Genomic DNA, 26,690 nt, shown 5'->3' with positions numbered 1-26,690 from the left:
CTTTCTTGTGAACAATCATTTGGCAGTGCACTTTGAGAGACTCCCAGCACTTTTCCGCACAAGGCTCTGAAACTACATTTAAAATCCAACTTTGGAGCCGAGCTTCTACTCTGACATAATCAGACCACTCCATCTGACGAGGAGACGGAAAACGGGCGACATGAGCGACAGGCCCTGAGGCTGTGACTGTCCCGCACCTGGCAGCGCCGATCTTGGCATTGACACATTTGGAGAAGCCAGAAGTCCCACTCTCTGCAATTAGACTACTCCAATGGCCAGCTGTGATTGGTCACTATCTAGCCAGGCTGTGATTATTGTAGGGACGTGAGCCTGTACTTCCATTGTAGACAAGAAGCTACTTCCCAGCAGCTCTCGGGGCCAAGAAAGTGCTCTACTCTAGGTGGACAATGATCGGAGGTTAAAACAGATCTTATGAACCAGGTGCAAGGGATAAACTGGGCAACAACTGACATGATGACATTTGAACACTTGTGGGATTTTTAGAGACTTTTTTTTACACCAAGTCATATCAGGTCAAATTTGACATTAGACTTTCTCAACTAACTCTGGGGAATAGATACTGCGCATAAAAGAGCTAAACCAGAACCTAATTCTCTCTGACAAATCTCTAAGGATTAGTTTTTTTATGCTACATCACAAAAAGTTATCCTTTGTTCATCAAGCTTTTTGCTATATCAAAACACAAGACAAGACATTTTTGGGTCAGTCGAAGAACACAATGCTTTCATGTGAGCTGTATTACACTGAGAGCATGTAAAATTGAGACTCAGAGCGTACAATATCCACAGCTTATTCAGAAATGCAACGGCAAACAGAAAATGCAAACATGCAGTTTCTTTCATCAGATAGGATTAACCGTTGTTTACCCTCCTAAGGAGGAACTCTGTTTAAAGCATTTCTGCAAACATTGTAGGTCATTGAAGTTGAATTAGACCAGATGATTATGTTTGAAGGTCATTACATAAGGTGTTTTACCACTGATCTTTCACTCTGTGAACATCAACCTAAATGGTTATTAGTTAATAACCAAGCATACTGTTAAACTCAATCAACCTTTGTCCATCTTCAAATTCATCAACAACCTAGATGTAAGACCCAAATGAACTTAATACAGTCATAGTAGAAACCACCCCTTATCTCTGCCTACAACACCCTTAATGCTAAGCTACAAATAGAGACTTACTGAAATGTCACACAGCACTTAACATTTCATTTATCGACTGGTAATGCTATAATGATAGGAGGCCATTAGAGGACCATTTGGCTCTATGTGAGGTGATGAGCTTTAAAAATGACATTTAACTAAGTGTGGAAATGTTAGATGGGGATGACTTGTTTCACTTGTCTTATCTCCGGAAGTTTTGGAGTCGAAAGTGTGGTTTAGACAGAGTGAAAAAACAGAATAACTTTTTAAAATCACAGTAGAGTTTATATGTGTAGAAGTGTTTCACGGAATGCAGCACTTAATCGACATTTTGTGTTTGATTTTCTTGAGAATGGAGCAGTGCCATTTCTGTCCCGTTGATCCTGTTGAAAGCGTAGAGATGACCAGAAGTGAAGTGGAAAAGAAAGGGGGATGGGATTGGGAAATGTTGAAAGACAAATTTGAACCCTCATTTCCCACACAAGCACCATAACTCTATATTTGTGGTGCAAATGTGCTGTGACCACTAGGAAACAGTTTCAGTGGTCATACTGTAGCTGAAGTCATTTCATTTTACATGTACATCTAAGCATTTGTCAGACACTTTTATCTTGTATTGTATTCAAGGTATGCATTGAATCGGTTCATGCATTCCCTGGGAATGGAACCCATGACATTGGCGTTGCTCTAAATAATCATATAATCTGTGCCTGAAATATGCCTGAAACATAACTGAGTATTGAAGTCACTCAAGAGATTATCTCTGAAATCTCACTTTTTGTACTTGTATTTAATATCCTGGACGTGTCCTTGTTGTCCTTGACTAATATACGAGTTGAATGCGTGTTGGACTTTTTCATCTGTTCCTGAATAGGATTTTGCCCGACACGGATATAGTAAATTATCACAGTCTGATTTCTCACATTTATTGTCCCACAGAGGTGAATGCTAATATAAATCATGATGGCCTCAATAGTACACAAGGGACCAGCAGGAATTGACAATGCAGAATGTGCTGATACAAGTAAAACCTGAAATACCCATCAGAGAGCAGCATTACATAAACCCTTTCAAAAAGTGTAAGGAAAAGACAATTTACTGATAACCTTGCAGACCTTTGTAGACTTAAACATAACCAGACGACTGTGCAATGTCACAGCGCCTCATGTTGTTTCTCTGCATTTTGCTCGTTTTTGAATCTTCTTATCTAATGAGCGATTTAACGAGTCCATTAATGCAGTAATTAAGAACATAACAACATTTTGATTGCCGCAGGCCAATTAAGAGCCCACTCTGCAATTTGACCTTTCGCAATTTGAGCTGAACATCTCTAATGAATGTCAGAAATCATGCGCCAGAAGCATTTGAGATAACCACTGAAAGAGCAGTTAATACTGCCGCAGCTCAGAAAAAGAATTCGCAATCAATATGTATACTGAAAATTCCACTCATTATAGACAGTCTCAGATACATAGAGTCGGATTTCAGCTCAAATTCATCTACATTCCCAAACACATCTGGTAAAAACACATATGCCGCACCACACAATAGAGCAACTATAAATTATTCAGGACCTGTGAGCTTACATTTCACAATAAAAGGGTAGCTTGATCTCTCATTATGAAGTGCAAAACGAATACCTTCTGCAGGTGCTGTTTTCCCATACGCAGGGTCTTTACATGTTACAGTGGAGCAATAGACATATACATTCTAATGTAATCCGTCTATAGCATGATGAATCATACCCTGTGATCATATTAATAGTGCACGATAAGGGAGACATATGGTGCTTGTCGATTTTTCAGTGGTTGCGACTCATCATAGCTATGCTTCTCCCCTAATGGCCTTGGGCTAAAATGGATCCGCAAACTCTTGGTCAACCCTACCAGCTAGACAGATGCTTTTATCCCAACCAGTCCACTTATTACAGCAACAATTCCCCTGGAGGGGAGGTTAAGCACCACACTCAAGGGCACAAGGGTGGTGGCTAATGGGTTATAGGTTTAAGGGTTATTTTATATTTTTAGTTTTCATATAAATTTTAGTGTAAGTTTTACTAATTTTCATTTTCTTACTTGTACACTTACTTGTATTTTATTTTATATTAGCTTTATTTCAATTACCGATTTTTTTTTTTACACACACACACACACACACACACACACACACACACACACACACACACACACACACACACACACACACACACACACACACACACACACACACACACACACACACACACACACACACACAAACACACACACACACACACAAACACACACACACACATATATAGTATGTACATCATTTAAAATAAATCAAGGCATGTATTCCCATATCTTGTATTTTCACGTATGTCCACCAATATAACAAAACACAATAATATAATGCATAAAATATACTTAAATATGTAAAATAATGCATACATTTTTACTAAAACATTTAATATGAAAGATGACAAACTGAAACTTCCTTAAACATTATTTAGTAATGATGCACATGAATAACATTTAAATAATTTAAAATGACCATTCTTAGAAAAATAACCAAACAAATGGAAAACTGTTTGCTATTAATCATATTCTCATAACCTATAGGAAACTTAATTGCCTAATAAAAAAGCAAATTAAAATCATTTATATATCTATTCAATTGTGTTGCATTAATAATAATACAAATGTTTCCCTAACCCTGTAGTACCACCACGAGAGAAAAATGACAAACAATGCACTGAAAAAAGTAAAAACACAATTTAATATAAAATGATATATAAATATTTTTATACTCCCAGCAAAATAATGGCAATCCATCAGGCTTAGCCACTCTATCACACAGTCTGCACACAGGGCGTGGGCATTATTATGGATAAGCCACTGATATATAATTCAGAGGAGTGGTTGGTGCCTGTATTATGCAGACTTCCTGTGTCTTCACTTGGATACATGCAGAAGAGAGGTATCTGATAATCTAGGCGGGGTGGATTTAGGATTCACACACCCCCACAGACACTCAGTGTGTTCTGCATGTGAATCACACACACGTACACACCTCCCAGCATATCCAGACCCTGATGCTCTGTTTCACAGGCTGTTCTTAGATATAGCCCTCATGTAGGTGTTAGCTCACAAAAAGGATTGGTGATGAGGGCAAAAGACAATGAATGAGGGTTGTCTAGTCCGCTCTTTCCCTTACTGTGGTGTAGGTAAAACTTGCAGATTGGTTAGTGATCAACTGAACCACTTCTGAGAACCATAATATAAAACTAATCTGTGAGCTTTTAGGCCGCCCACTAACTTGATCGACCCGGCCATCCTCTCTTGGTGAAAAGGCTAATGGTTTGTAAGAAACAACAATAGAATTACTGTTGTTGCTAGCATAATAACCGGCACAATGCGAAAAGTCTATGTCAGTAAATATCTAGATATTTACATATTCTGAAGACAATGTGAGTGCCTGTGCAAGTATGAGCTGTGAAGGGTAGAAATGTGTTACAGTAATAATATTACTGTCCACAGTAAAGGGTAGTGAAACAAATTACTAATAAGTTTCTAATTAAATTACAGTTAAATAGCCTGTTACAACATTATTTTTGTGACTCTGATTTGGAATCCAACAATCCAATCAAATCTTCAAGACTCGTGTACGCATGTGACCTCACAATTGCAGAAAGCTCACTTGACAGATAGAAAAGCTTACATTAAGAGGGTGTAATTATTGCCATTCATTTAATCACGTTGCCAAATGTAAGTTTTGGCATAACTTTTCTCTGGCATTACATGGCTTGCCGTGTTAATAAACCCAATGATATTCTGGTCCAGAAATACCGCTCATTGTAAGTCTATGCACATTTGAGCATTCACCAGCCGAGAACCAAAAGGATGAATTCTTTGAAAAGCACACCTTTTCTCGAAATCCATATTATTTAATGTATCATTGAAGCACAAACTGTGCACGATGAATTCCTTCCAATAGAGTTCCAATCCCTAACACTAAGTATGAGCCATAGTAATGTTTGACTTATCATTTTCAAATGTGGAATTTTTGCACAAACACAGACTCTACATATTCCCACTTTCACAATTGACCATCTTTTTCAAAGAGGATGTGCTTCTAGTTGCGCAGTGTAAAATTATTATTCTTTTGAATCACTTTGAAATTCAGCGCAGGCACCCATAAGCAATCTTCTTTTCGATTCCCTTCATTCCAACGGTCCAGAATCCAAATATCATAGACTGTACCTATGCACATCATTAAAAATATGTATCTCACACCCCCCGATTGGTCTAAAGCGACATCTTGCTGTCATTGTGCATGATTGAGGATTAAAGCCATTTTTCAAATGATGGTTCAGTGATATTCAGTACAGTATCCTGCCCACAAATCACCATAAATACAGAGCAGCCAAGTTGTTTTTCATTCAAGAAGCCTTTCAATATTTGGATAATGGGCAGGTTGGAATAAAACATTCTCTATTGTTTTACGGTGCAACTAAATGCAACAAAGCTGCAACAGAATGGCAGGATTAGACAATGGATTAGATCAAATAGGAACGATCTGACCAAAAGGAATATCAACTCACCTACTCTTACACCACACTGAATGAGACACCTACGTCTAAATCCTTTAATACTGATTGCAGAAAAGTCTTCGGTCACTCAAGACCAGACCATTCATTTCCCAAGGCCACTAGAGATTGACAATCCTTCAGACTCAGTTTACAGACCTAATTACGACCACAGCCAATTTTCTCTCGACTCACTCTCTGTCTTTGCCCTCCTTCCTCGTTCAATAGTGCACTGCACAGTACTGCCCCGAATCTCATGATGTCCAACGTGCCCCCTCATACTGCCGGCACACTGCTGACAATGACTGTTTTAGTCCCACTGAGAGCAATGCGTTTAAATGATGCACTTTAAATTGTTCACCTTACACGTTTCCCCCTTGCATAATGATTTTCCTGAAATAACACACAATCTTTATGAAAAAGGACATATGTAAATACAAGATATTCAAAGCAAATAATGTGTACTGCATTATCTTGAGCTGTGGTGTTATTACAACAAATAGTATCAATTACACAAGCGTCAACAAAACAAACATAGTATGACATTTTGTTTTTCTCATTCATTTAATACACAGCAAAGGCCTAATATCACCCCATAACCAAACTAAATAGTAGCCACAAATATAAATAATATAGTACCATAAATAAATATATAGCACTGAACAACAATTAGCCTTTTGCTTGTCAAAAAAAAAAATACTGCTATATTCAAGTTATCACGTTTTGTGTGGTAGCAGCACACAATGAAGACGAAGAAGATAACAATAACACTTTTTATTCAACTTTACCAACTCTAGAACAAAAAATAGAAGAATCTCAAGAACAAAACTGACACCATGCATTAAACTGGGTCATTCCACCGGTGGAGAAATGAATATGTATTGAAAGTGGGTCATACATGTAGTAGAATAGTATCAGAAATTTTTAATTTGGGACCTTCTTGGCCGATAAAAGGCAGAAAATGACTTTTTAGTGCTTGTTGATTGTAGACAACAATCCCCATAGTGCATTGCAATGCTCAGCTTCGCAAACCACTCCCACTACCTTAGCTAGCTTAACTGCAAGAGTTGCAATGAACCTGCCACGTTAGCGTGTTAACAAAATGAAAATAAACTTACTTTACAGAAAGATGACCATTTGACCCTGTAGGCTTTGGCTGACAGTTGACGTTAGGTATTTTAAAGTAGGTCTCCAGGACGCCGCTATCCATATGGGGTGCGAAACTCGGGTGAGCAAAAACACACACGTCCATGGCATCCTCCGATTCCGTCATTTCGTCAATTAGAAATTGGCACCGCTGGAATTCTCGGCAGCAGACAGACTCTTGTTCTGTGTCCATTGGCGCACAGTGAGAGCACAGGCACCACCAATCTGCCCCAGGTCGAGCCATTGCGGGCTCCTCGTCCTCGTCTCGTCGGCTGTAGTGACAGCAGTTTCAGCAGCCTCCGGTTCCTCCATAGCCCTCAGCTGCTCGTCGCTATACTGTGGCTCATAAAGGTAGCCACGAACATCCGTTTCCACCATAACTTTGTCAAAATCCAGATCCTCCATAATGCATCCGTCTGCGTATTCAGTACCTTCGTCCATATTTTCAAAAAGTTTCTCCCGGTGAAATCAAACGCACTGGCACTGATCTGATAGGTCTGTTAGCGCATTAGGTCCAACCCCCTATGGGCGGGTTTGAAAGGGTGGGAACTAGTGCTTGTAGTCTTCACAGAAATCCCCCCCTCTTACACTTCCTCCTACAATGACGTAAAATGACGATTTTTGCGTCATTGTAGGAGGAAGTGAAAAAGGTAAATAGAGGATTTCTCTTTTCTCAGGGGAAAATGAAAGAGTGTTGCACGACCATTCAATAGAATGACTGGATTTCTAACAATGGAAATCTTAATGCAAATGGGTGGAGTGACCCTTTAAGTAGAACCGACAAGAAGGAACAGAAACAAAGGGCTCTTATGGAGATTACATGATTACTCTGCGCTGTTTACAATGAGATTTTTATTAGTTTTTCTATTTAAATTTGCACTAAATGATCATCATTGACCATTGCGCTATGTCTCGCTCGAGACCCAGCCTTTTCCATTCATCAGTGTTACAGCTCTGCAGTTGGATACTATTATGCGCCTCTCATGTTTTTAAGACGTGAGAGCAAAACGTGTTTTGTTTTATCATCCTATCACTCAGACATCAAAACATTTTATCAAATTGAACAGATAGAACGCTGTTGCTTGTGTGAACAGCATTTGTATATTAACCTATAAAGTCATTCTGGTAATTTTACTGTAATTTACCGGGATTACTGTGTGAAAGGGGCTAGTAACTAGTGCTGGGCGGTATACCGGTTCATACCAAAAACCGGTGTATATTTTTGTTATGATATTAATTTTGTATATACCGCCATACCGATTTATTTAATCACATAACGTTTGGCGTACGCTGCGCCGCGCGACACTGTTTCAGACGGACCCTTTACAATGTTGCACTTCTAAGCAGCGACTGCTAGGCGATGGTAAAGAGCAGTGCTCTGGTGTTTCGTTACAGGGAAGATGGATGCTGCTGAACTATGGCGTTATTTTCCTGTCAAATGTCGAGAGCGCATTAGTGTAGCGCGAAAGTACATTAATATAATGCGCGAGCGCGAATCTATCTGCTCGCGCGCGGAATATAATGTGCCGCGCTCTCAGATACACGCTGTTAGAATAGGTCTATTTTCTCTGGGCTCGCTCAGAGAATCCTGCCCTGAAAAAGTGTTCAGTGCAATCGCGAATCTCTCCTCTTCCCCAGCTAACAATTTTAGGTTATAAGAACGTTTTCATAATGTTCCCATTAAGTTATAAAAACGTTAACGTTATTTCTGAATGTTCTAGGAACATTCAATTCTCCCATTATATAAACGTTGTATTAACGTTCTTGCTTGGTTATAAGAACATCATTCAAACGTCATTAGAACGTACAATTCTCCCGTTATATAAACATTGTATTAACGTTATTTCCTGGTTATAAGAACGTTATTAGAACGTTAAGAAATAACAATTTTAGGTTATACTGGGCACTATTCTATTCTACAATATTCACTGACAGTAAAATAGACCATTCTAAGTCAATTTACTGCAGTAATTCCTCTCTCAACCAGTAGAAAATGCTTTGAACACCTGATTATGCATGAAAAAAAAAACGTCATGAACCGGAAAAAAGACATAATTTTGAAAAAAAAAAAACGTGATATAAATTTTGGGTCAAACCGCCCAGCACTACTAGTAACTACGGAAACAAACTAGGGCATAATCAGTAACTAGGAAACCAACAATGACTGTGAACAGGAAAACAGGAACATAACCAAACTAGAACACAAAAGAAACAAACAAACTCCTGACATAACATCCCACTCCCGGAAGTTGTGTCTTCACGCCATAAACTACAAACAAAGTCCATCAGAGGAGGGAAGTTGGGGGCTCTGGTGGAGGATGTGCAGCTGGAGAGGGATGTGACCAAGGCAGGACTGGCACAAGGAAACACCATGACGGAGACGGCGGAGGGAGGAGCCAGGGTGGAGACAAGAGCAGGAGGAGCCAGGTGGGGACCAAGCCAGGATGAAGGGCCATGGCAGGGCCGATGGTGGGAGGAGCTGCGACACTGCAGGTCCAGGAGCACAGGGTGGAGCTGCAGCGACAAGCGGCCAAGGTAAACCCAGGGTGCTGGAAGACTGAGCAACTGAGGCCCAAGGTGGAGCCGGAGGGAAGGAGGAGCCCGACTGAGCCGATGGGGTGAAGGAACGAGGGGCAGACGATGGACCAGAAGTGATGACTGACCAAAGCAGAGCCGGAGGGACGGCGGTCCACGGTGGAGCCCATGGAGTGAGGGACCAAGGTGGAGACGACTGGTCGACGGGCCAAGGTGGAGTGACAGGTTTGTTGCGGTTGCAGGGGATGGTGGTATCCTCTTCACCGGCCTCCAGTACAGTGAATGGGGACCCACATGAAAAGAGGACAGGGTTCCACAAAATCTATAAATTTCCCTCGAGGACCATCACTGGGAAATGGGGTTTTAGCCTTTACCTCCTTGTTGAGTCCTGTCCAATAAAATGAGAAGAGAGCACTGTCTGAGTATGGAAAGCAAGGTCTAAAAAAATCGGTGGTGTGGTTCTTGAGGGATTGCTCCTCCTGAGTAAGAAAGAGGAGAAAAAGCTGGAAGAAAGATGGTGAATCCATTTCTTTAGAGGTTGGTTCTTCTGTCACATTTTGTGTGTTATCAGCATACCATGAGGACAAAAGAGATAACAAAAACCGTCTTTATATTGGCAGGCGTTAAAAGCACACAAATTGATGAATAGTTCTAATATTAATTCACTTTTACATAACGCTGCCTTTCCTGTGGGTACTTGAGCTCCTGAACACCCATGGGATCAGCGCTCATGACAACCACAACGTATTCTGTGTGTCTTTGCCTTCAATTCAACGCAACAAGAGCCAACACAACAAACACCATTCCTCTTCCAGCAAATGTGATTTCCTGCAACCACTAAATTCACATACTGCTCATTCTATTATCATCATGCTCCAAACAATTATCTTAATTAACATCTGGCGTAGTTAATGTACAATCTGAAGCAAACACTTCCCTCCACAGAATTACCACTGTTACTTCGCTCTCAACAACAGCACATCTGTCCACTCCAAAGGAGGAGGTTGAAGGACCGTTGCCAGGAGGGCATTATGTTGGCTGAATGCTGGCAGAATGCTGGCTGATTTTGCCAGCTTGCTCACATCCTCCAATCTGTGTCAGTGTTACATCAAACCCCCTTGACTGGTTTGTCTGTCTCTCATGGCGACTGCAGTGGCAGTGACCAGACTCCTTTATCCTGGTGTTTGCAAACACGGAGCAAAAGAAAGAGTTCTACCCATATTCCGTGCAGTTGGGAGAAGTTGCCAAGAACCGGCCCAATGTAGTTCACTTGGGAGATGTGAAAAGAAAACATGACAAAATACAAATATGGATAGCTCTGGTGCATCTTGTACACGCAAATCTTTGGAAAGGAACTGGATGTGGACCAGGATGATACTCGGATCATTTAGCTGATGGGTTCTTTCATCTGTTTGTTGAGAGTTCTTTTTCATCTTTTCATCTTTCAACCCAGTTCATGTAAATCATTAGTTGATATGCAGTTTTCAAATAAAGCACAAAGAAAAGAAATGAGGGTAAATCAAAATACAAACAGCTAAAAGTCTCTCACTGACTGTTTTGTTACAACAATTGTCTCATTTAGCTGATTGATTCTTTCATCTGTCTGTTGAGAGTTCTGATCTTTTTCATCATTCAACCCACTTCATGTAAATTATTTAAACAAATAAAATAAATGACAATGGTTAGTTCACCTAAAAATGAGAATATTGTCATAATTTAGGCCACATTCATGGTTCTAGGATTTGGTAGGTATGATTATTTATGTATTTATTTTATTAAGATATTAGGTTTATATTTGGAAGGTTCGATATTAGGAATAGGTTTAGTCAGGAAGAATGCATTAAATTGATTACAATTGTAAGTTTAAAAAAATTCTGAAAAATGCATCAAGCTTTCCACAAAAGTATTAAAACAAAAGTTTGATAAAAAATAATAAATGTTTCTTGAGCTGCAAATCAGCATATTATAATGATTTATGAAGGATTACGTGACACTGAAGCAGAGGTGGAAAGAGTAATAAAATATTCTACTAAAGTAAAAGTACTACTACTTCAATGAAATTTTACTTAAGTACAAGTAAAATTACCGGTCTAAAAATCTACTCAAGTAAAAGTAAAAAGTAGCTCATTTAAAATTTACTCAAGTAGAAGTTACTGAGTTACTTTTTTAACAGCGGGGTGGGGTGGGGGGCTCTCCAGTGTAGGGTTGTAATGGTATGAGATTTTCACAGAATGATAACGTCTCGGTTATATCAAGAAAATATCACAGTTTACAGTATTAATCAATTATTAAATAAATAAACGGTATTATTAAATTATGGTTATTATTATTATCATCATATGATATATACATCATATATATATTTATTAATTTTTTTCTAACAAGACTTAAGATAATAGGTGGATCTTGATACTATGTACAAACTAAACCACCTGGATCCTAGAATTGCGGTCCTGAAACCGCTGCCGCCGCTATATCATCCAGTTCGGTAGGTGTCGCTGTCACAAAAAACTAGGGCCTTGAAACTACGGTCCTAAAACTGGGGTCCTGAAACTGCAGCCTCCGGTTGTGCAGGAACATACTACTGATCATTTTGCGTGTTTTAGCCTACGTGACATCTGCGTCACATAAATTCCATTTTCATGACTGGATTCCGGGATTCCCTCTGCATCAGTAAATCTTAAGCTATAATCGGGACATACCTTTATCTGCAGGGGGATGGTGTCCTATGTATCCTCCTTTTGCAGCCACTTTGTGTCCACATTTTTTGCAAATTGGATATCTATCCTCGAGGACAACCACACTTTTTTCTACATCCAAAGTATTTCCATACTGGCCATAATTCGCTTCATAAGAATTCAAGGGCTCTTCGCTTTCAGCTTCAGCTGGGTCTGCGTCACCTTTTTTGCGCGTTTGTTCTCCCGCCCTTCAATCAATGCAGTAGTTTCCGGAGTGTGATTCTTTTTTTTTCTCTCCCTTGTATTATTTTTTACTCAGTAACGGATATGATTTCAAATGTAGCGAAGTACAATACTTCAAACAAAACGTACTTAAGTAAAAGTAAAATTACAGATTTTAAAAACTACTTAAAAAAGTAGAAGTAGGCTACACAAAAAAAAAAAAAACGACTCAATTAGCCTACGTAACGCGAGTTAATGTAATTCGTTACTTTCCACCTCTGCACTGAAGACTGGAGTAATGATCTGTGTTCTCCACAAACATGTAACCAATGCCGTCAATGTGCAGATGGGCTTAGCATATCATTAACTGCTGAGAAGCAGTCTCAAGAGAAGCCAGGTTATACCGATATATTTTTCTGTTGATATGAAAAATCTGCTACATTTATAATATAGTGGGTTAATTATGTATATGATGTATATTACGATGTTATGATGAGCTATGCCTTTCTCCAACGACGTTCTAAGTTGTTCAAAGCATTTTTAAGGATGCTGATATTTACAAGGCAACTGTCCGACTCGTGATAGCGAATGGGAAAATGGTTTGTGTAACATTAATAACACACTATTAGCTGTTTGATAACATAGACAAGCAAAAGGCTAATCATATCAATTACCGTTATGTGTCCGACGTTTTAGAGAGCGATACATAAAACGCATCACCATTCTGATACATCGACTTGTAGACGAGAGTGTATAATTCACTCTTCCTCCTCTTCTTCTGAATCAGTTTCTGGTTCAAACATATACGGCTGAATTAAACCAATATTTCAACTTGCCATCGTGTAGCATTTACTACAGTAAAGTTGGCCGAGTGGATTGGGTATTCTGAGCTGGTGTGATTTAGTGGGATAGGGCGTATCCACATACTGTATACTAAATGAAGAAAGAGTGTAGATTTACATTCAAGCTGTTTGAAGGAAAAACGTTTAAATGTGTCATTTTGGTGATCAAAAATGAGTTTTAAGGGATTCAATTATTGACTACAGGGGGACTTTAATTTAATGTGAATAACATACAGGATTATTCTGAACAGATATGGAGTATTTAAATGTCTTCTTTGCAATAAGACCTGATCTCTGATGCATGCACAGTAAATCTAGTCTGAAGCAATCCATATATTAGAGCACAACTCAAGGTCATGGGTTTGATTCCCATGGAATGCATGAACTAATAAATGTATAACTACAATGAGTTATTTTTGTCTGCATAATGCATGAATGTATATGAAATCATCACGTGGAGCTCAGTTAGGTTAATGAATGCAATAGAATTCCTACGTGTGAAACACAGAGAGAGACGTCTTCTCCATGGAAAAATTAGTTGTTCTTTTGGTGTTTTGTACATTCCTTAAAACAAATTCTAAGAAAAGGAGTTGTAAAATAATGTCATGTTTAGGGGTGTTAATGTTAAACACTTGTGATGACAACTAGGGATGGGCATGATTAATCGACGATCGATTATTGATCATTAAGAATTTCGTCGATCAGGTTAATTTGTTATCGATTATCATTAAACTAATGCTGCTGCGTTGCGTAGTGTGAGTGGAAAGTGAACGTGTTCCCCGGGCTGGTCAAGTTAGTGCGGAGGTACCTGTGCATCCGGCAACGTCAGTCCCCTCAGACCGGGTGTTTTCAGCGGCTGGACTGAAGCCTTGTTAACACTCGACGCGTCCGCACGAGCGAGAAGGTGAGCGCGGCAAAAATGACGTTATTGCGGTATTCGGTGTTTCACAGACGAGCGCGTCGAGTATAAACGCCTCGTCTGTTTGGGGAGGTGCGCGAGCAGTCTGCGGAGACTCGCGCTGCAGAGCCAGGCGAAAGTGTAAACGAGGCTTGACGGTCAGGTTGCGGTCGCGTCTGACCCCAGATCATGTCATCAATGATGCAATGCAATGATCTTTCTCAACAAAAATCAGTAGACTGGTGTAGAAGTTGTATGTGAGTTACTAGTTATTTTTTATGAGGCTTTGTTAAGTAGCCTAGCCTAATTGATTGTTACTGTAGGTAGGCTAATCTCTCACCCTCTTTCTCGACTCCGTTCTCGGATAGTTTTGAGTTACATTTTGACAAAACCTGTCAGATCTAAGAATTATTATGTTTTTGGTTAAGTTATTGTTTAACATGATTTTTTTTTATTATTTATTATTTTGGAACAAACGAGGGTCTCTGTTTAAGAACGCCAACTCGCAGCTGCAGGTTCCGTTGCTTTCGAGCACCGCCGCGCATATATCTTCAAGTTTAGCCTAACCGAACATCCAGTTTTACTGCCACAAGTTGATCATCTTGTAATAAAGATCTAATCGAGGAAAAACACACTGTATGTTTGTATTTTCATTGCATTTTTTAATTTATAAAAAGTTAAATAAATAATGAATTTGAATATAAAAATATTAATGATTAATCGATAGTCGATCGTTAATTCTCCCGACGATCGACTAAGAAAATTTAATCGAATGCCCATCCCTAATGACAACCACAACAAAGTTCTGACAACACTATATAGTGCTGACTGACAGACTCGCGCATTTTGGCGGGCCATTAATGTAAACACAGTCGGCTTGGACTGGAGTGTAAATGCTGCCAAAACCCGTTTGACTCCCACAGAAGGAGATGTTTAGCCAAATGTTCACACTGGTCTTTTCCATTCAATGAAAATTGACAGAACTTCCATTTGTGTGTGAACTATTCAATTAAAAGTTAAAAGAATAGCTTGGAGCTCATCAAAAATCCAATCTCAAGAACGTCAATTACAGTAAAATGTGAATTGACATATCATCTCATATCCAAATGAAGAGAGAATAACATTTCAAAGCACTGCAGTATCTAAAAAATGCAACAGCAGTTGTTTTCGCAAGACAAATAGAGCAAATACCTGCACATATAGAGAGAGAATACATTATTTCAAGCCTGCACTCTCCCACACATGAACACACACGCAGTCGTAAATGTCAGTGATGGTACTGCTCTCCACTGCAGACTAATGAAGCGACTTATTTTCATCAGACAAAGAAAAGCCCTGCCGTTACTAACATCGGATAACAAATGAAATCTACTTTCATCTCCTGGCTATGTTCTGAAAAGATTTCAAGTCAACATAAAATCACAAATGACCACCACTTACTTTCTAAATACATGTTAGTGGTCTTATTGTGAAAGATTCAACTACACATATTTGCAAGAAAATGTCTGTATTTGTTATTCAAAACATAACTTGCTCCATCTCTGAAATGATTTGTTTGTCTGTTACATCACCGAGACCCAATGTTTCTCACCCCCTCCCCTCAAAACAACTGTCATATAGACTTTTCACCATTTCACATACGCACTTGATTTATTTGTTGTGAAGATGGAAGAAAGAAACATTAGCTAGTGACAACAATACTTTAAAGTGTGACCTCAGCAATGTCAATTTTGCTTTTGTCAATGTGCTTGTCAATTTTAAAATGCATTACAATAGAAAACAGTTATTTTAAATTGTAATGTTATTTCACAATATTACAGTCAGATAGAGATACGATCGATCGATTGATTGATCGATCGATATTATAAAAAGGAGATAGACAGACAGACAGACAGACAGACAGACAGATAGATAGATAGATAGATAGATAGATAGATATATAGATAGATAGATAGATGGATAGATAGATAGATAGATAGATAGACAGATAGATAGATAGATAGACAGACAGACAGACAGACAGACAGACAGACGGACGGACGGACGGACGGATGGACGGATGGATGGACGGACGGATGGACGGACAGACAGATAGATAGATAGATAGATATGATACGATATGATACATAGATAGATACAATACGATAGATTTGTTTGAATAGATTTTACAACTCCAAATCAGAAAAAGTTGGGACATTTTGTAAAATACAATAAAATCAAGAATGTGTGATTTGTTCATTCGATTTAACCTTTTATTAACTGACAAAAGTACAAAGAAACGTTTTCCAATGTTTTCACTGACCAACATAATTGTATTCTGTAAATATGAACAAATTTTGATTTTGATGGCTGCAACACACACCCAAAAAGTTTGGACAGAGACCAAAAAAAAGTGAAAATATTATCCAAATTAGATTATCCAACTCTTTTGAAACAGTCCACAATGAGCAGGTGAATTGGTAATAGTTGAGGGTATCATGTTTGGGTATAAAAGTGCTTCTTAGTCTTTTTAAGCAAAGATGGGTCATGGCTCATCACTTTGTGCCAAATATCATGAGAGAATTGTCAAACAATTAAAGAAAAATTCTCAATGCAAGATTACAAAGCATTTATGTCTTTCATCATCTTCCATACATAATATTGTCACAAGATTCAGGGAATCCAGAGAAATCTCAGTCTGTGTTGGGTAAAGCAGTAGACCTCTGTTGAATGTACGTGACCTTTGAGCCCTCAGATGGCATTGCACAAGATACCATCATGCTAATCCGTTAAAGACAGCCACATGTGCTCAGGAGTAATTTGGAAAAGCGTTTTCACTGAACACAGTCTGACGCTGTATCAAGAAATGCCAGTTGAATCTCTGTTACACAAGGAGAAAGCTTTACATTGGAGATGCCGGCGAGTTCTCTGGGCCTGAGCTCATCTCAGATGGTCTAGAAGACAGTGGGAATGTGTGCTGTGGTCAAATGAGTCCATGTTTCAGCTTGTTTTTGGGAGGAAATGGACATCAAGTTCTCAGTCCCAAAGACGAAAGGGACCAACCAGACTTTCACCAGCGACAGGTGCAAAAGCAAACATCTGTGCTGGTATTGAGGTGCATCATTGCAAATGGTATGGGTAACTTGCATTATTGTGAAGGTACCATTGACATGGAGGCATATATTTGGATTGTACAGAGACATAAACTGCCATCAAGATGACATCTTTCCTGGGAAGCAAGACAATGCCAGGCCTCATTCTGCACATGCTAAAACTGAGTGGTTTCTAGACACTCTGCACCATAGAAGGGATGTGTCTACCTGTTTACTGCAGTCCAGATATGTCTCTTATGGAAAATGTGTGACCCATCATGAAAAGGAGAATCAGGCAACGATGACCACAGACTGTTGAGCGGCTGTCTTGTATCAGACAAGTTTGGGCAGATATTCCACTAGCAAAACTCCAATAATTAGTATTCTCAACTCCCAAATTATTAAAAAGTGTAATTAAAAGGAAAGGTGAAGTGACACAGTGGTAAACATGTCTCTGTCCCAACTTTTTTGGGGTGTGTTGCAGCCATCAAAATCAAAATTTGTTCATATTTACAAAATACAATTATGTTGGAAAATTATGCAGTGAAAACATTGGAAAACTTTTCTTTGTACTTTTGTCAGTTAAAAAAAGGTTAAAAAGAATGAACAAATAACAGATTCTTGATTTTATTGCATTTTACAAAATGTCCCAACTTTTCTTGATTTGGGGTTGTACAACAAGTGGCTTTTGTTTGCTTTATTTCCATAGAATTGAAAATAAGGGTCTCAATAGCTTGTGTTTATGTGCATATACGTCAGACTGATGTTGCATCTCTCTGCTTTTCAGCATATTGCACCATGATGCCATGTCAAGTTAAAAGTAGTTTAACTTTGAAAAACGCACCCTGGGACTCTTGATTTGTGTTCCATTCTGCTGTGCTCCATCTAGCTGTCTTTGAACACAAGAACACGTCCTGTGTGAACACAAATCTGTGAACACAAGTCTGGTTTACATGTTAGGAACTATCATGTAACTTAGTCCGAAATTTGATATTAGTTACTGATTAGTTAAGCTTGTTTCCATATTAGTTAAAGGCAGGGTAGGCGATTTGTTCCAGAAAACATTTTTTGTTATGCTGGTTGAAAGTTACTCAACATCCTGATAGCAATCGCTAAGTTGTCTATATGTATTTATATGTATATTGTCTGTGGAAGGTGTAGGACCATAAAATGTTCGTCCAGTCATTGCATACAATGTCCTACCTGCCTGTCAATCTATGTATTTCCATACCTTCACGCAACCGAAACTTTTACAGTTCCTCCTGAACCAAAACAACGAGCTTATGCTGCGTTCACGCCATAACTATGTAATTTGTAAGAGATGGAAACCCGTGACGTTATACTCGGTTCAAGAGTAGTTTGTGACTGAAATTTATGCGTCTCAACGGCAAAACTATCAATGCCGAAATGAATCTGCAGCAGTCAGGTGATACAGGTCAGTGCTCTTTAAGTCGTTTATGTTCATTATTAGTGCAATGTTACGTGCTTTGAGACATGAGGTAGTTTACCGCGGTCTTTCGTGGCGCTTTTATTTGCTCCCTGCTGTGCGCGTTCATGTGTTTTGAAAGAGGCCTGGCTTTGGAGGCGCTCTGAAGGGAGGCTGGGATCTTATGCTTCCAAAGCTAGCTTGCTAATGCTAGCCTCTCCGAAAATCGCACCTTTAATAGTAGTAGCTTAAGTGTTAATGAAGTACCACTCATTTGTCCCGCATTACTTCCTGCATAGTAACTTATTAATGATGAACCATTATAATAAAAATAATAAAAATAAATAAATAATTTGTAGTAAGGAAGCCAGAAACAGAATCAGCTGTAAACAAACTGTTGTGTGTTGAGTACGAGTCCTGGATGACTTGAAGTGAAACACTTCCATCCTTCCCCACTAGGGAACCTTTAATGATGTTAAATTGCTTTTGTTATTGCACTGCTGATGTGGATGCTATGAATCGTAGAATCGATTCGTTTGTTTGTGTGGCTGGCCCGTCTGACAGAGAGCAAGAGAGAGACACACATGAATGTTTAGTCTCATTAGTCTTGAGCCCAAACTCATTCTTACACAGCACATTTCCTTTCGACCCGACCCAGTAACCCACTCTGGTTCTGCTGCCAGCTCGACACACCAGACTGATTTACGGCTCATCCGGCCCAAACTCACCTTTCTTGTCCCCGAAGAAGAGGGTCTGTTGTGCTGGATTTGACCACTGGAGGGAGGTGTTATCATTATAATCCACTCGACAGGTCATGTTAGCCGTGCTGCCCTCGACCACCGTCACATTCTGGGTGATGGGGAACTGAGTCTGGCTTCCTGCAGAGAGACAGACAAGGAGAGAAAAAAAAGAGATGGGTATATAAACAAACCACTGCTACACAGGAAAGGAGAAAGTGGAGGAGAGAAAGCTCTCAGGTACTACTAGGACAACTGGTCTCAATACAGTGACTCACACAGCAAGGTCATCAAGAGAGTAGTTTAATTGACACTATCATAAAATAGATATTTCCAGTCCTGGATGTTGATAGTTTACTTTAGCTTGTTTAGCTAAATGCTAATCAGTATTTAAAAGTAGGTTCACTTGAATCTATAGATTAAATTCAAGCTGCACTTGAATTGAAAAAGCAGTTAGCTACACTCCTACAAGCATCAAACAAAAAATAGATAACTAAGCTTTAGTTAGTTATTAGCCTCTGCTTTTAAACAATAACAAAACTGCTTTTTATTTTTATTTTCTAGCATTCTTTTTTATTAACACTTCTAATGGGTAAGTTTAATAAAAAAGCAAAATTTTTAACAAAAACCTGAGAAATTCAAAGACTACAACGTGCATAAGCAATGCTTTTATCTATTGTTTCTGCTTCTTTTCCTGTGTTTTGATACGTAGATTCTGTACTCTTTCAGGAGATGTGTAATAGTGCCCCCTAACACCAGGGATGCCAACTCTCACGCATTGAGCGTGAGACTCATGCAATTGACCCTATTCTCACGCTCTCACGCCACACCCCCGATTTTTTCACGCTGAAGTGTGAACCCGGTCGGTCAAATGCCTGAAAGATGAGTTTATCTATATATCTACCTGTTGAGCCACTCGTGATCGACTAGTTATACTGCAAATTAGTTAAAATATCCCGTAATCTATCTAGAGCGAGCGTGCATGCGAGACAGATATTGTGCTTCAAACCGCGCGCGTGCACGGCAGAGACGTAAGCGAGCGAGAGACCTTGCTGCGTGTGCAGACAGTACCCCCCAGTTGGAGTAGTCTCACGCCAAGCTAAACTCGAAAGTTGGCAGCTCTGTAACACATAATAGTGAAAACCCAGAAAATCGGAAATTTCATCAATGGCGTCGAAGAGTTGTCTCATAATTGACAGAAAATTCCATCAATTGCAGGTAGAGAGTTAAAAACAATGTGTCGTGCTACACCACTAATCGCTGGTAAAAGCATTTAGTTTATGGAAAAGCTACTTATCAAACAGCTACTCTCAATACTACTGAAAAATACAGTTAAGTCGCTAAACGAAGGTAAGAGCTGTAACAAAATGTTTCTGTATGGAAAAGAGTTACATGAAGATTCGTCAAAAGTCATTATTTTTGTGTTCCATAGAAATAACAACATAGGGGTTTCAAACAACATGAAGGCAACTAAATAATGACAGATTGTTCATTATTTGCTGCATATTATATTTGTAGTTTTCTTAGTAAGTAGCTACTTATAAAAGTATAATGAATGATTACTCTAATGCACTTAGTGTCTACAACGGTCTAGCAATGCTCTTTTGCCATAACTATACAACCAACTAAATTGGTCCAACTATCGACTTGTTCTATTGAATACGACATATAATAAGAGCATGTTAAACCCATTACGCTCAAAATGATGGATTATTGCACACATTTAGCACAGCTTTTGGGTATAGAAAGCGAAACAATGGTGTAATTCTTTGCCTCTCTCTCTCTTTCTGTTCATTCTGACTTGGGATCAGCAGTAATTGGTAGCATGGCCTAATTAGAGCTAGTCATGTTCGGCAAGGGAGACACTGCCACTGCAGCTGGGTGGCAAATTGACACATAATCCAAACTATGGTGGGCCTTCGATCTGAGTTAGCAACTGTCTCGTGTCTCATTTGGGAAAGCGGGATGGAAAGTATAGTGTGAGTGAGTGTGTGTGTGTGTGTGAGTGTGTAAGGGGCATTGGGGACATCCAAGCCAGGCTTAATCACGTAGCTTCAGTGGATTTTGCTCGGACTTATTCCACATTTGTTTTCCTTGTCTTGCTGAAAAGTCGCCTAATTGCATTCCGGGTGCATCTCAACTCAGTGTTCCTTTGTTTTTAAGCCCATTTAGCTTAGGGAAAAAATCACCAATGTCGCAGGTGCTCTCGAAGGTAAAGTGTGTAACTTTTTACATTTACTTGATAAAAATACAGTAAAAACAGTAATGTTATGAAATATTATTACAATATAAAATAACTGTTTTCTATTTTAATATAATTTAAAATGTGATGCCAAAGTGGAATTTTCAGCATCATTCCTCAAGTCTTCAGAGTCATATGATCCTTCAGAAATCATTCTAATATGCAGATTTGCTGCTCAATAAACATTTATTTTTATTATCAATGTTGAAAACAGCTGTGCTCCATGATATCTTTGTGGAAACAGCAATACATTTGGTAATTCAGGATTATTTGGTGAAAAGAGTTTAAAATAGCATTTTTTAATAGCATTATATATGTCTTCAAGGTCAATTTTGATTAATTTAATGTTACATTTTTTGGAATAAAAGTATACATTTTACATATACCTTTATTCAAAAGTATATCATCTTACTGATCCCAAACTTATGAATGATTGTACTGTACATGCTTTTATTTTCTTACAAATTGGCCAGTTGAATATATTAATGATCCAAAACGGAATATTCTGTCGAAAAATATTTGACATTTTAGTAAATATATTTAAAAAATGATATAAACACATAAATTAAATTGTTAATACTACATATTAAATAAATTAGACAGAATAACCAGTTCTATTTACAGCTAAATCCCAGGAACTGTGAAGTGGCTCGTAAATCAGTGTGTTAGCATGCATGAAATTATTCACAAGCTAATACTCGTCTCGTGGCAGTAGGGGATCACCATGTGGGCTTCCCAAAAGCACCAGGCACTGCTGCGTTCTCCTGAAGGTGACATTGGGATCTGTCTCATTCAAGGCCCACATGCTACGGACGTGTTGTACCGACCGCGGTTTCCACTGCCTCCATTATTCCAGAACAACATGAGCACACGAGGTGTGAGGTGTTCTTGAAACTGACATGGAGTGTGAATGTTAAATAGTGATGCTGGCTGACAAATCAAGTGATTAGACTAAGAGAAAGAAGAAACCAATTAAGAGGAAGGTCAGAAAAGAGACTGGGATTATGGAGATTTACTTTCATTACTAGCAGAGGAGTAGTTTAAAGAACAAGTGAGCAGTTTTTTTTGTGTGTGTGTGTGTGTGTGTTAAAATACTCCAAACCTAATATGCACAGACATCTTTGAGTGAGCCATGTGTACTATAGGGTCATTTTCCAAAATGAGTAAACACGTGGGGCTATCAAAACATTGCATCCCAAACAGCCTGACACAGCAACAGTGACTCAACCAATGGCAATTTTAGGGCAGGGCTACTGTTTTTTGACCAATGGCAGGAGGGGGAGTGTTCAAGGAAGCCTGTCAGTCACTATTTTTGCGACTCCACTAAAAGGTGCAGTATGTTATTTCTCAAAGTCGTTGATGAACATTGTTGATATTTCGATCGCTGGCATGCGAGGCTTGTGCACCTAAAAGGTCGCTGAACAATAAACACAGCATTCTAGCAGTCATCAGTCAGCACAACTCTCACTAGCTGGCCTCTGTTACACACGCAGTGCAAGAGTGGATGTCTATTTACTGTAGCAAAAACGTCTGGTTGCGTTTCAAATATCGCTTACTCCTCGCTTACTTTAAGAGGCCTGTTCCATAAAACAAGTTTACAAAATAAGCCAGGCTTTTTTTTCAGTTAGTCTGACTCATTGACAGTTAAATTTGTTCCATAAGGCAAATTTAACATAGCTCAAGCTTAGTCACTCATGCTAACTGTCAGGCTAAGCCTGAGTTGTTGCAGAGTTCCTCTAACACTGACCGACAGGAACACAATGATATTACCACTGACTCTCTCGTATATGACTTTATTGACCACTGTGAATAAAAGCCTAAATTTAATCTGTTCATCATATAAAGCGATCAAGTCTCGTTAGAAATTTTGGACTAAACCACTCAATTGATATGGTCTAATTTTAAAATATCTTTATGGACTTTTGGAAGCAGCAAAATGGTAGTTGCATAGCTGTCAACGTAGGGACAGAAATCTCTCCGATTTTATAAAAAATATCTTCCTTTTTGTTTCGAAGATGAACGAAAGTCTTATGGGTTTGGAACGACATGAGTGTGAGTAAATGACAGAATTTTCATTTTTGTGTGAACTATCCCTTTACCTAAAATAAGGGAACAAATTATTACAACATGGCCATGATTTCATTGTTTCAGTGCTTTTTTTTTGAGAATCAGAGATCTTTTGGAAAGGGAAGAAAGTTCAAATAAGCATGATACAGCATTATGTTCTTTATCCTAGTCTATCTCTTAACCATGATTTATACAAAAAGTGTTATCTTTTGAGACAGGCTGCTGATGTAATACAAAAAAAGTCTTATATCTTAACTGAGGAACTACATTTCACACAGATACTAAGTTTTGTCCAACTGTAGAAAAGTTGAGAAAGCTTTGTAAATGCAAAGATATTATCATGGCAGCGTGCTTGTCGTATTCAACACAGTTCAGCTGATCAGAACGTCACAACTGGAAACACTCATGTAGCTCTAATTATATGGCATAGCAAGGTCATGCTTTCATTCCCAGAGAATGTTAACTGATAAAAAAAAGGTGTATCTTAATTGCATGTCGCTTTGGATACAAGTTTGTGCCAAAGAATTGAATGTGAGGCATACAAATTATGCATTAGCTTCCTTACAAAAAAGTAAGTCAGTTAGCTTGAAATTCTGTGACATTGCAATCTACATCTTACAGTTAACCTCCATCAAATGAATGAACAATTAACTAAATTTTTTCATAAAATACAACAAACCAGTCCCCGCATTCAGAAAAAAATCTAAATGCTAGCTGTAATTTCACTATTAAAGGTACAATATGTTGGATTTTTGCAGTAAAATATCCAAAAACCAGTAGGCCAATGTTATATATTTTGTTTAGTTGATTACTTACAATATCCCAAATGTTTCAACAATTTGTAAATCGTGAGAAAATTGCGATTTTAACCAAGGAAACGGGGCGTGTGAGCAGGGGTGAGGAGTCGCCAGTCAATGACGTCATACCCGCGATACCCTCGGTTTCCGCCAGGTTTGCCTCGTACGGGCATAGTAACCATGGCGACAGACGTTGACAACTGGCCCGTTATGCCTAGCATAAAAGATCCATCAGCTTGACGACAAGATCCATAACTCAGCTTAATGTGGAATATACGTTATATACGTAATATACGAGGTTAGCGACCCCTGGTGGCGAAAAATCCTTGCATATTGTACCTTTAACTTAATCTCAGATCCCTTGAACTATTTTTATTACCAATAAAATAAAGACAGACGTTTGTGTACGGGCTAAATGGTTGTCCTTGTGAGAACAGACGCTGCTGTGCTGGTACAGGTGGACGATGGGTCAGCAGCTTACGTTTCACTTTTTATTCCAAACCACTTAAAGCAGATCCCAGATCAGCTATTCTCTCCAGTTGGCCCTTTATTACAACAGGGCAAAACTTCAACATCAGTTAAATACTGGCTAAAGGGCCTTTTGTTTTGTGGCCTGTAAATGGAGACTGGCCTACAAATCAAATGAGAAAAATAGGACTATAAATTAAATAAAAGCTGATAAGCAACCAAGCAGTCATTTATCAACTAAGTCAGACTCTAACCTATATTCTGCCCATGATACATATATGATTTTCGTAAATACAACTATTTCCGAAAAGCAGCAATTCTACCAAAATACATATTTGACATGTTTGGATGGTGTAAAAGTATCAGTTGAAACAACAGTTCACTAATTCATTGTGGTCCCTGCAATGAAATTGATGTTGTCATTGTTTTGGTCTGTTTTCTATGTTTTTGGGTCATGTCTTTTATTTTGAAGTCTGTTAAGTTCCTGTGTCTAGTTGTCTAAGGCTGTGTTCGAAATCACCCCCTATATCCTCATTCACTGTTCCCTACATTAGTCCACTAATATAGTCCACTTGAAGGAGTGAATGAAAATGAGTGAGTGAATTCGGACACTGAATGCCGGAAGGGCTGCCGCTTTTGCATAGTTTGTGCTTGGTGTCATGGTAACTCTGTATAAACCTTAATTAAACAATTTAATAATCAATTAAAAAAGGAATTTATACCTATATGATATTACACTGTGGCCACATTGGACCAGCGGTTTGAAAATGGATGGATGGATGATTCAGCTGCGGCGCCATCTTCTGGCGAAACGCGGGAATTCATTCAACACGACCCTCACAGTGCATTATGGGTATTCTCTATAGCCGATGAGCATACATCGGATGTACAGTACACTCGCTATTGTGGTGCATTGTCGGATTGAATGACCGATAACGTCCACTATGTTTTGACACCACTTCAAATGGCTGTTCCCTCAAATAATGCCCTATTTAAATGTAGGGTGGGCAATTGCATAGAGGCTTATGTCTTAAACCAAAAAACATTACAATAATAATGAACATAAAACACTTACAGAGCCCTTACATGTACCACTCTTATTTGTCACGGGTTGCCAACTTGTATTTACTGTTACGACATGGCGTGAACCCAGCATTAGCTTGTTTTTTTTTGGTTCAGGAGGAACTGTATAAAGGCTTATTTGTTTTTGGAAAAAAACGTTTCCCGTGTTTAGTAGATCGTTGTCATATAAACGCACCAGAGTTAGGGTTTGTTTATTTTGTTACTATTATCGATTCTAGTAAATCCCCTGCAGATCCTCTTCCTGCTTTCTGAGTGTTCTACTCCAGGAAAAACACAAGTTCTTTTTTTTCCCTGGAGTTCTTTTCTTGTTTATTGTGCTGAATGTGCACTTGTAGTGTAATTTAAATCTTAAAAGTATATCTTAAAAACCTGTACTTGCACATCATATAATAATGAAATAAAAGGCCAAATGAATACTCAAAAAAGTATGCTTTCATGACTAATTCTTAACACACATTTTGTAATAATGTCAAACTGAAAGTTTTACTTTAAGGAACATTTTAAATCATTGTTTCAATAATCTTTTTTTGTGTGTGTGTTTTAATGTACACTTATTTTGATGTGTTGACTAACATACTAAAGCCATGAATGTACTAAATTGCAACTTCATCATTACTAATGTGTAATTACAAATATATTTAAATACATGACACACACGTTTCAAAAGAGATGACAAAGTACATTTTAGTTTGCATGAATAATTTTCAGTACATTCAGCTGTACACTTATTTCACAGACAAAAGAAG

The 26,690-nt window shown here is 38.6% G+C and overlaps 1 protein-coding gene across 4 annotated transcripts in view; it reads right to left on the bottom strand.

The window, feature by feature from the left end:
- The window catches only part of cadm2b (cell adhesion molecule 2b), a 232,631-nt gene that overhangs the window by 39,951 nt on the left and 165,990 nt on the right, over window positions 1-26,690 (bottom strand). For 3 of the 4 annotated variants that reach the window (XM_077207049.1, XM_077207051.1, XM_077207050.1), the window contains exon 3: window positions 19,279-19,428. In XM_077207049.1, coding sequence (XP_077063164.1) covers window positions 19,279-19,428 — 150 coding nt within the window. Of the gene's footprint in view, window positions 1-19,278; window positions 19,435-26,690 lie in introns of those variants that run through there. The other variant, XM_077207052.1, reaches the window with a different exon arrangement.

This window comes from Siphateles boraxobius, unplaced genomic scaffold (genome assembly GCF_051911475.1).
Source record: "Siphateles boraxobius isolate OS27281-9 unplaced genomic scaffold, OSU_SipBor_1 6, whole genome shotgun sequence".
Taxonomy (NCBI): domain Eukaryota; kingdom Metazoa; phylum Chordata; class Actinopteri; order Cypriniformes; family Leuciscidae; genus Siphateles; species Siphateles boraxobius.
This window is presented reverse-complemented; position numbering and strand designations above follow the sequence as displayed.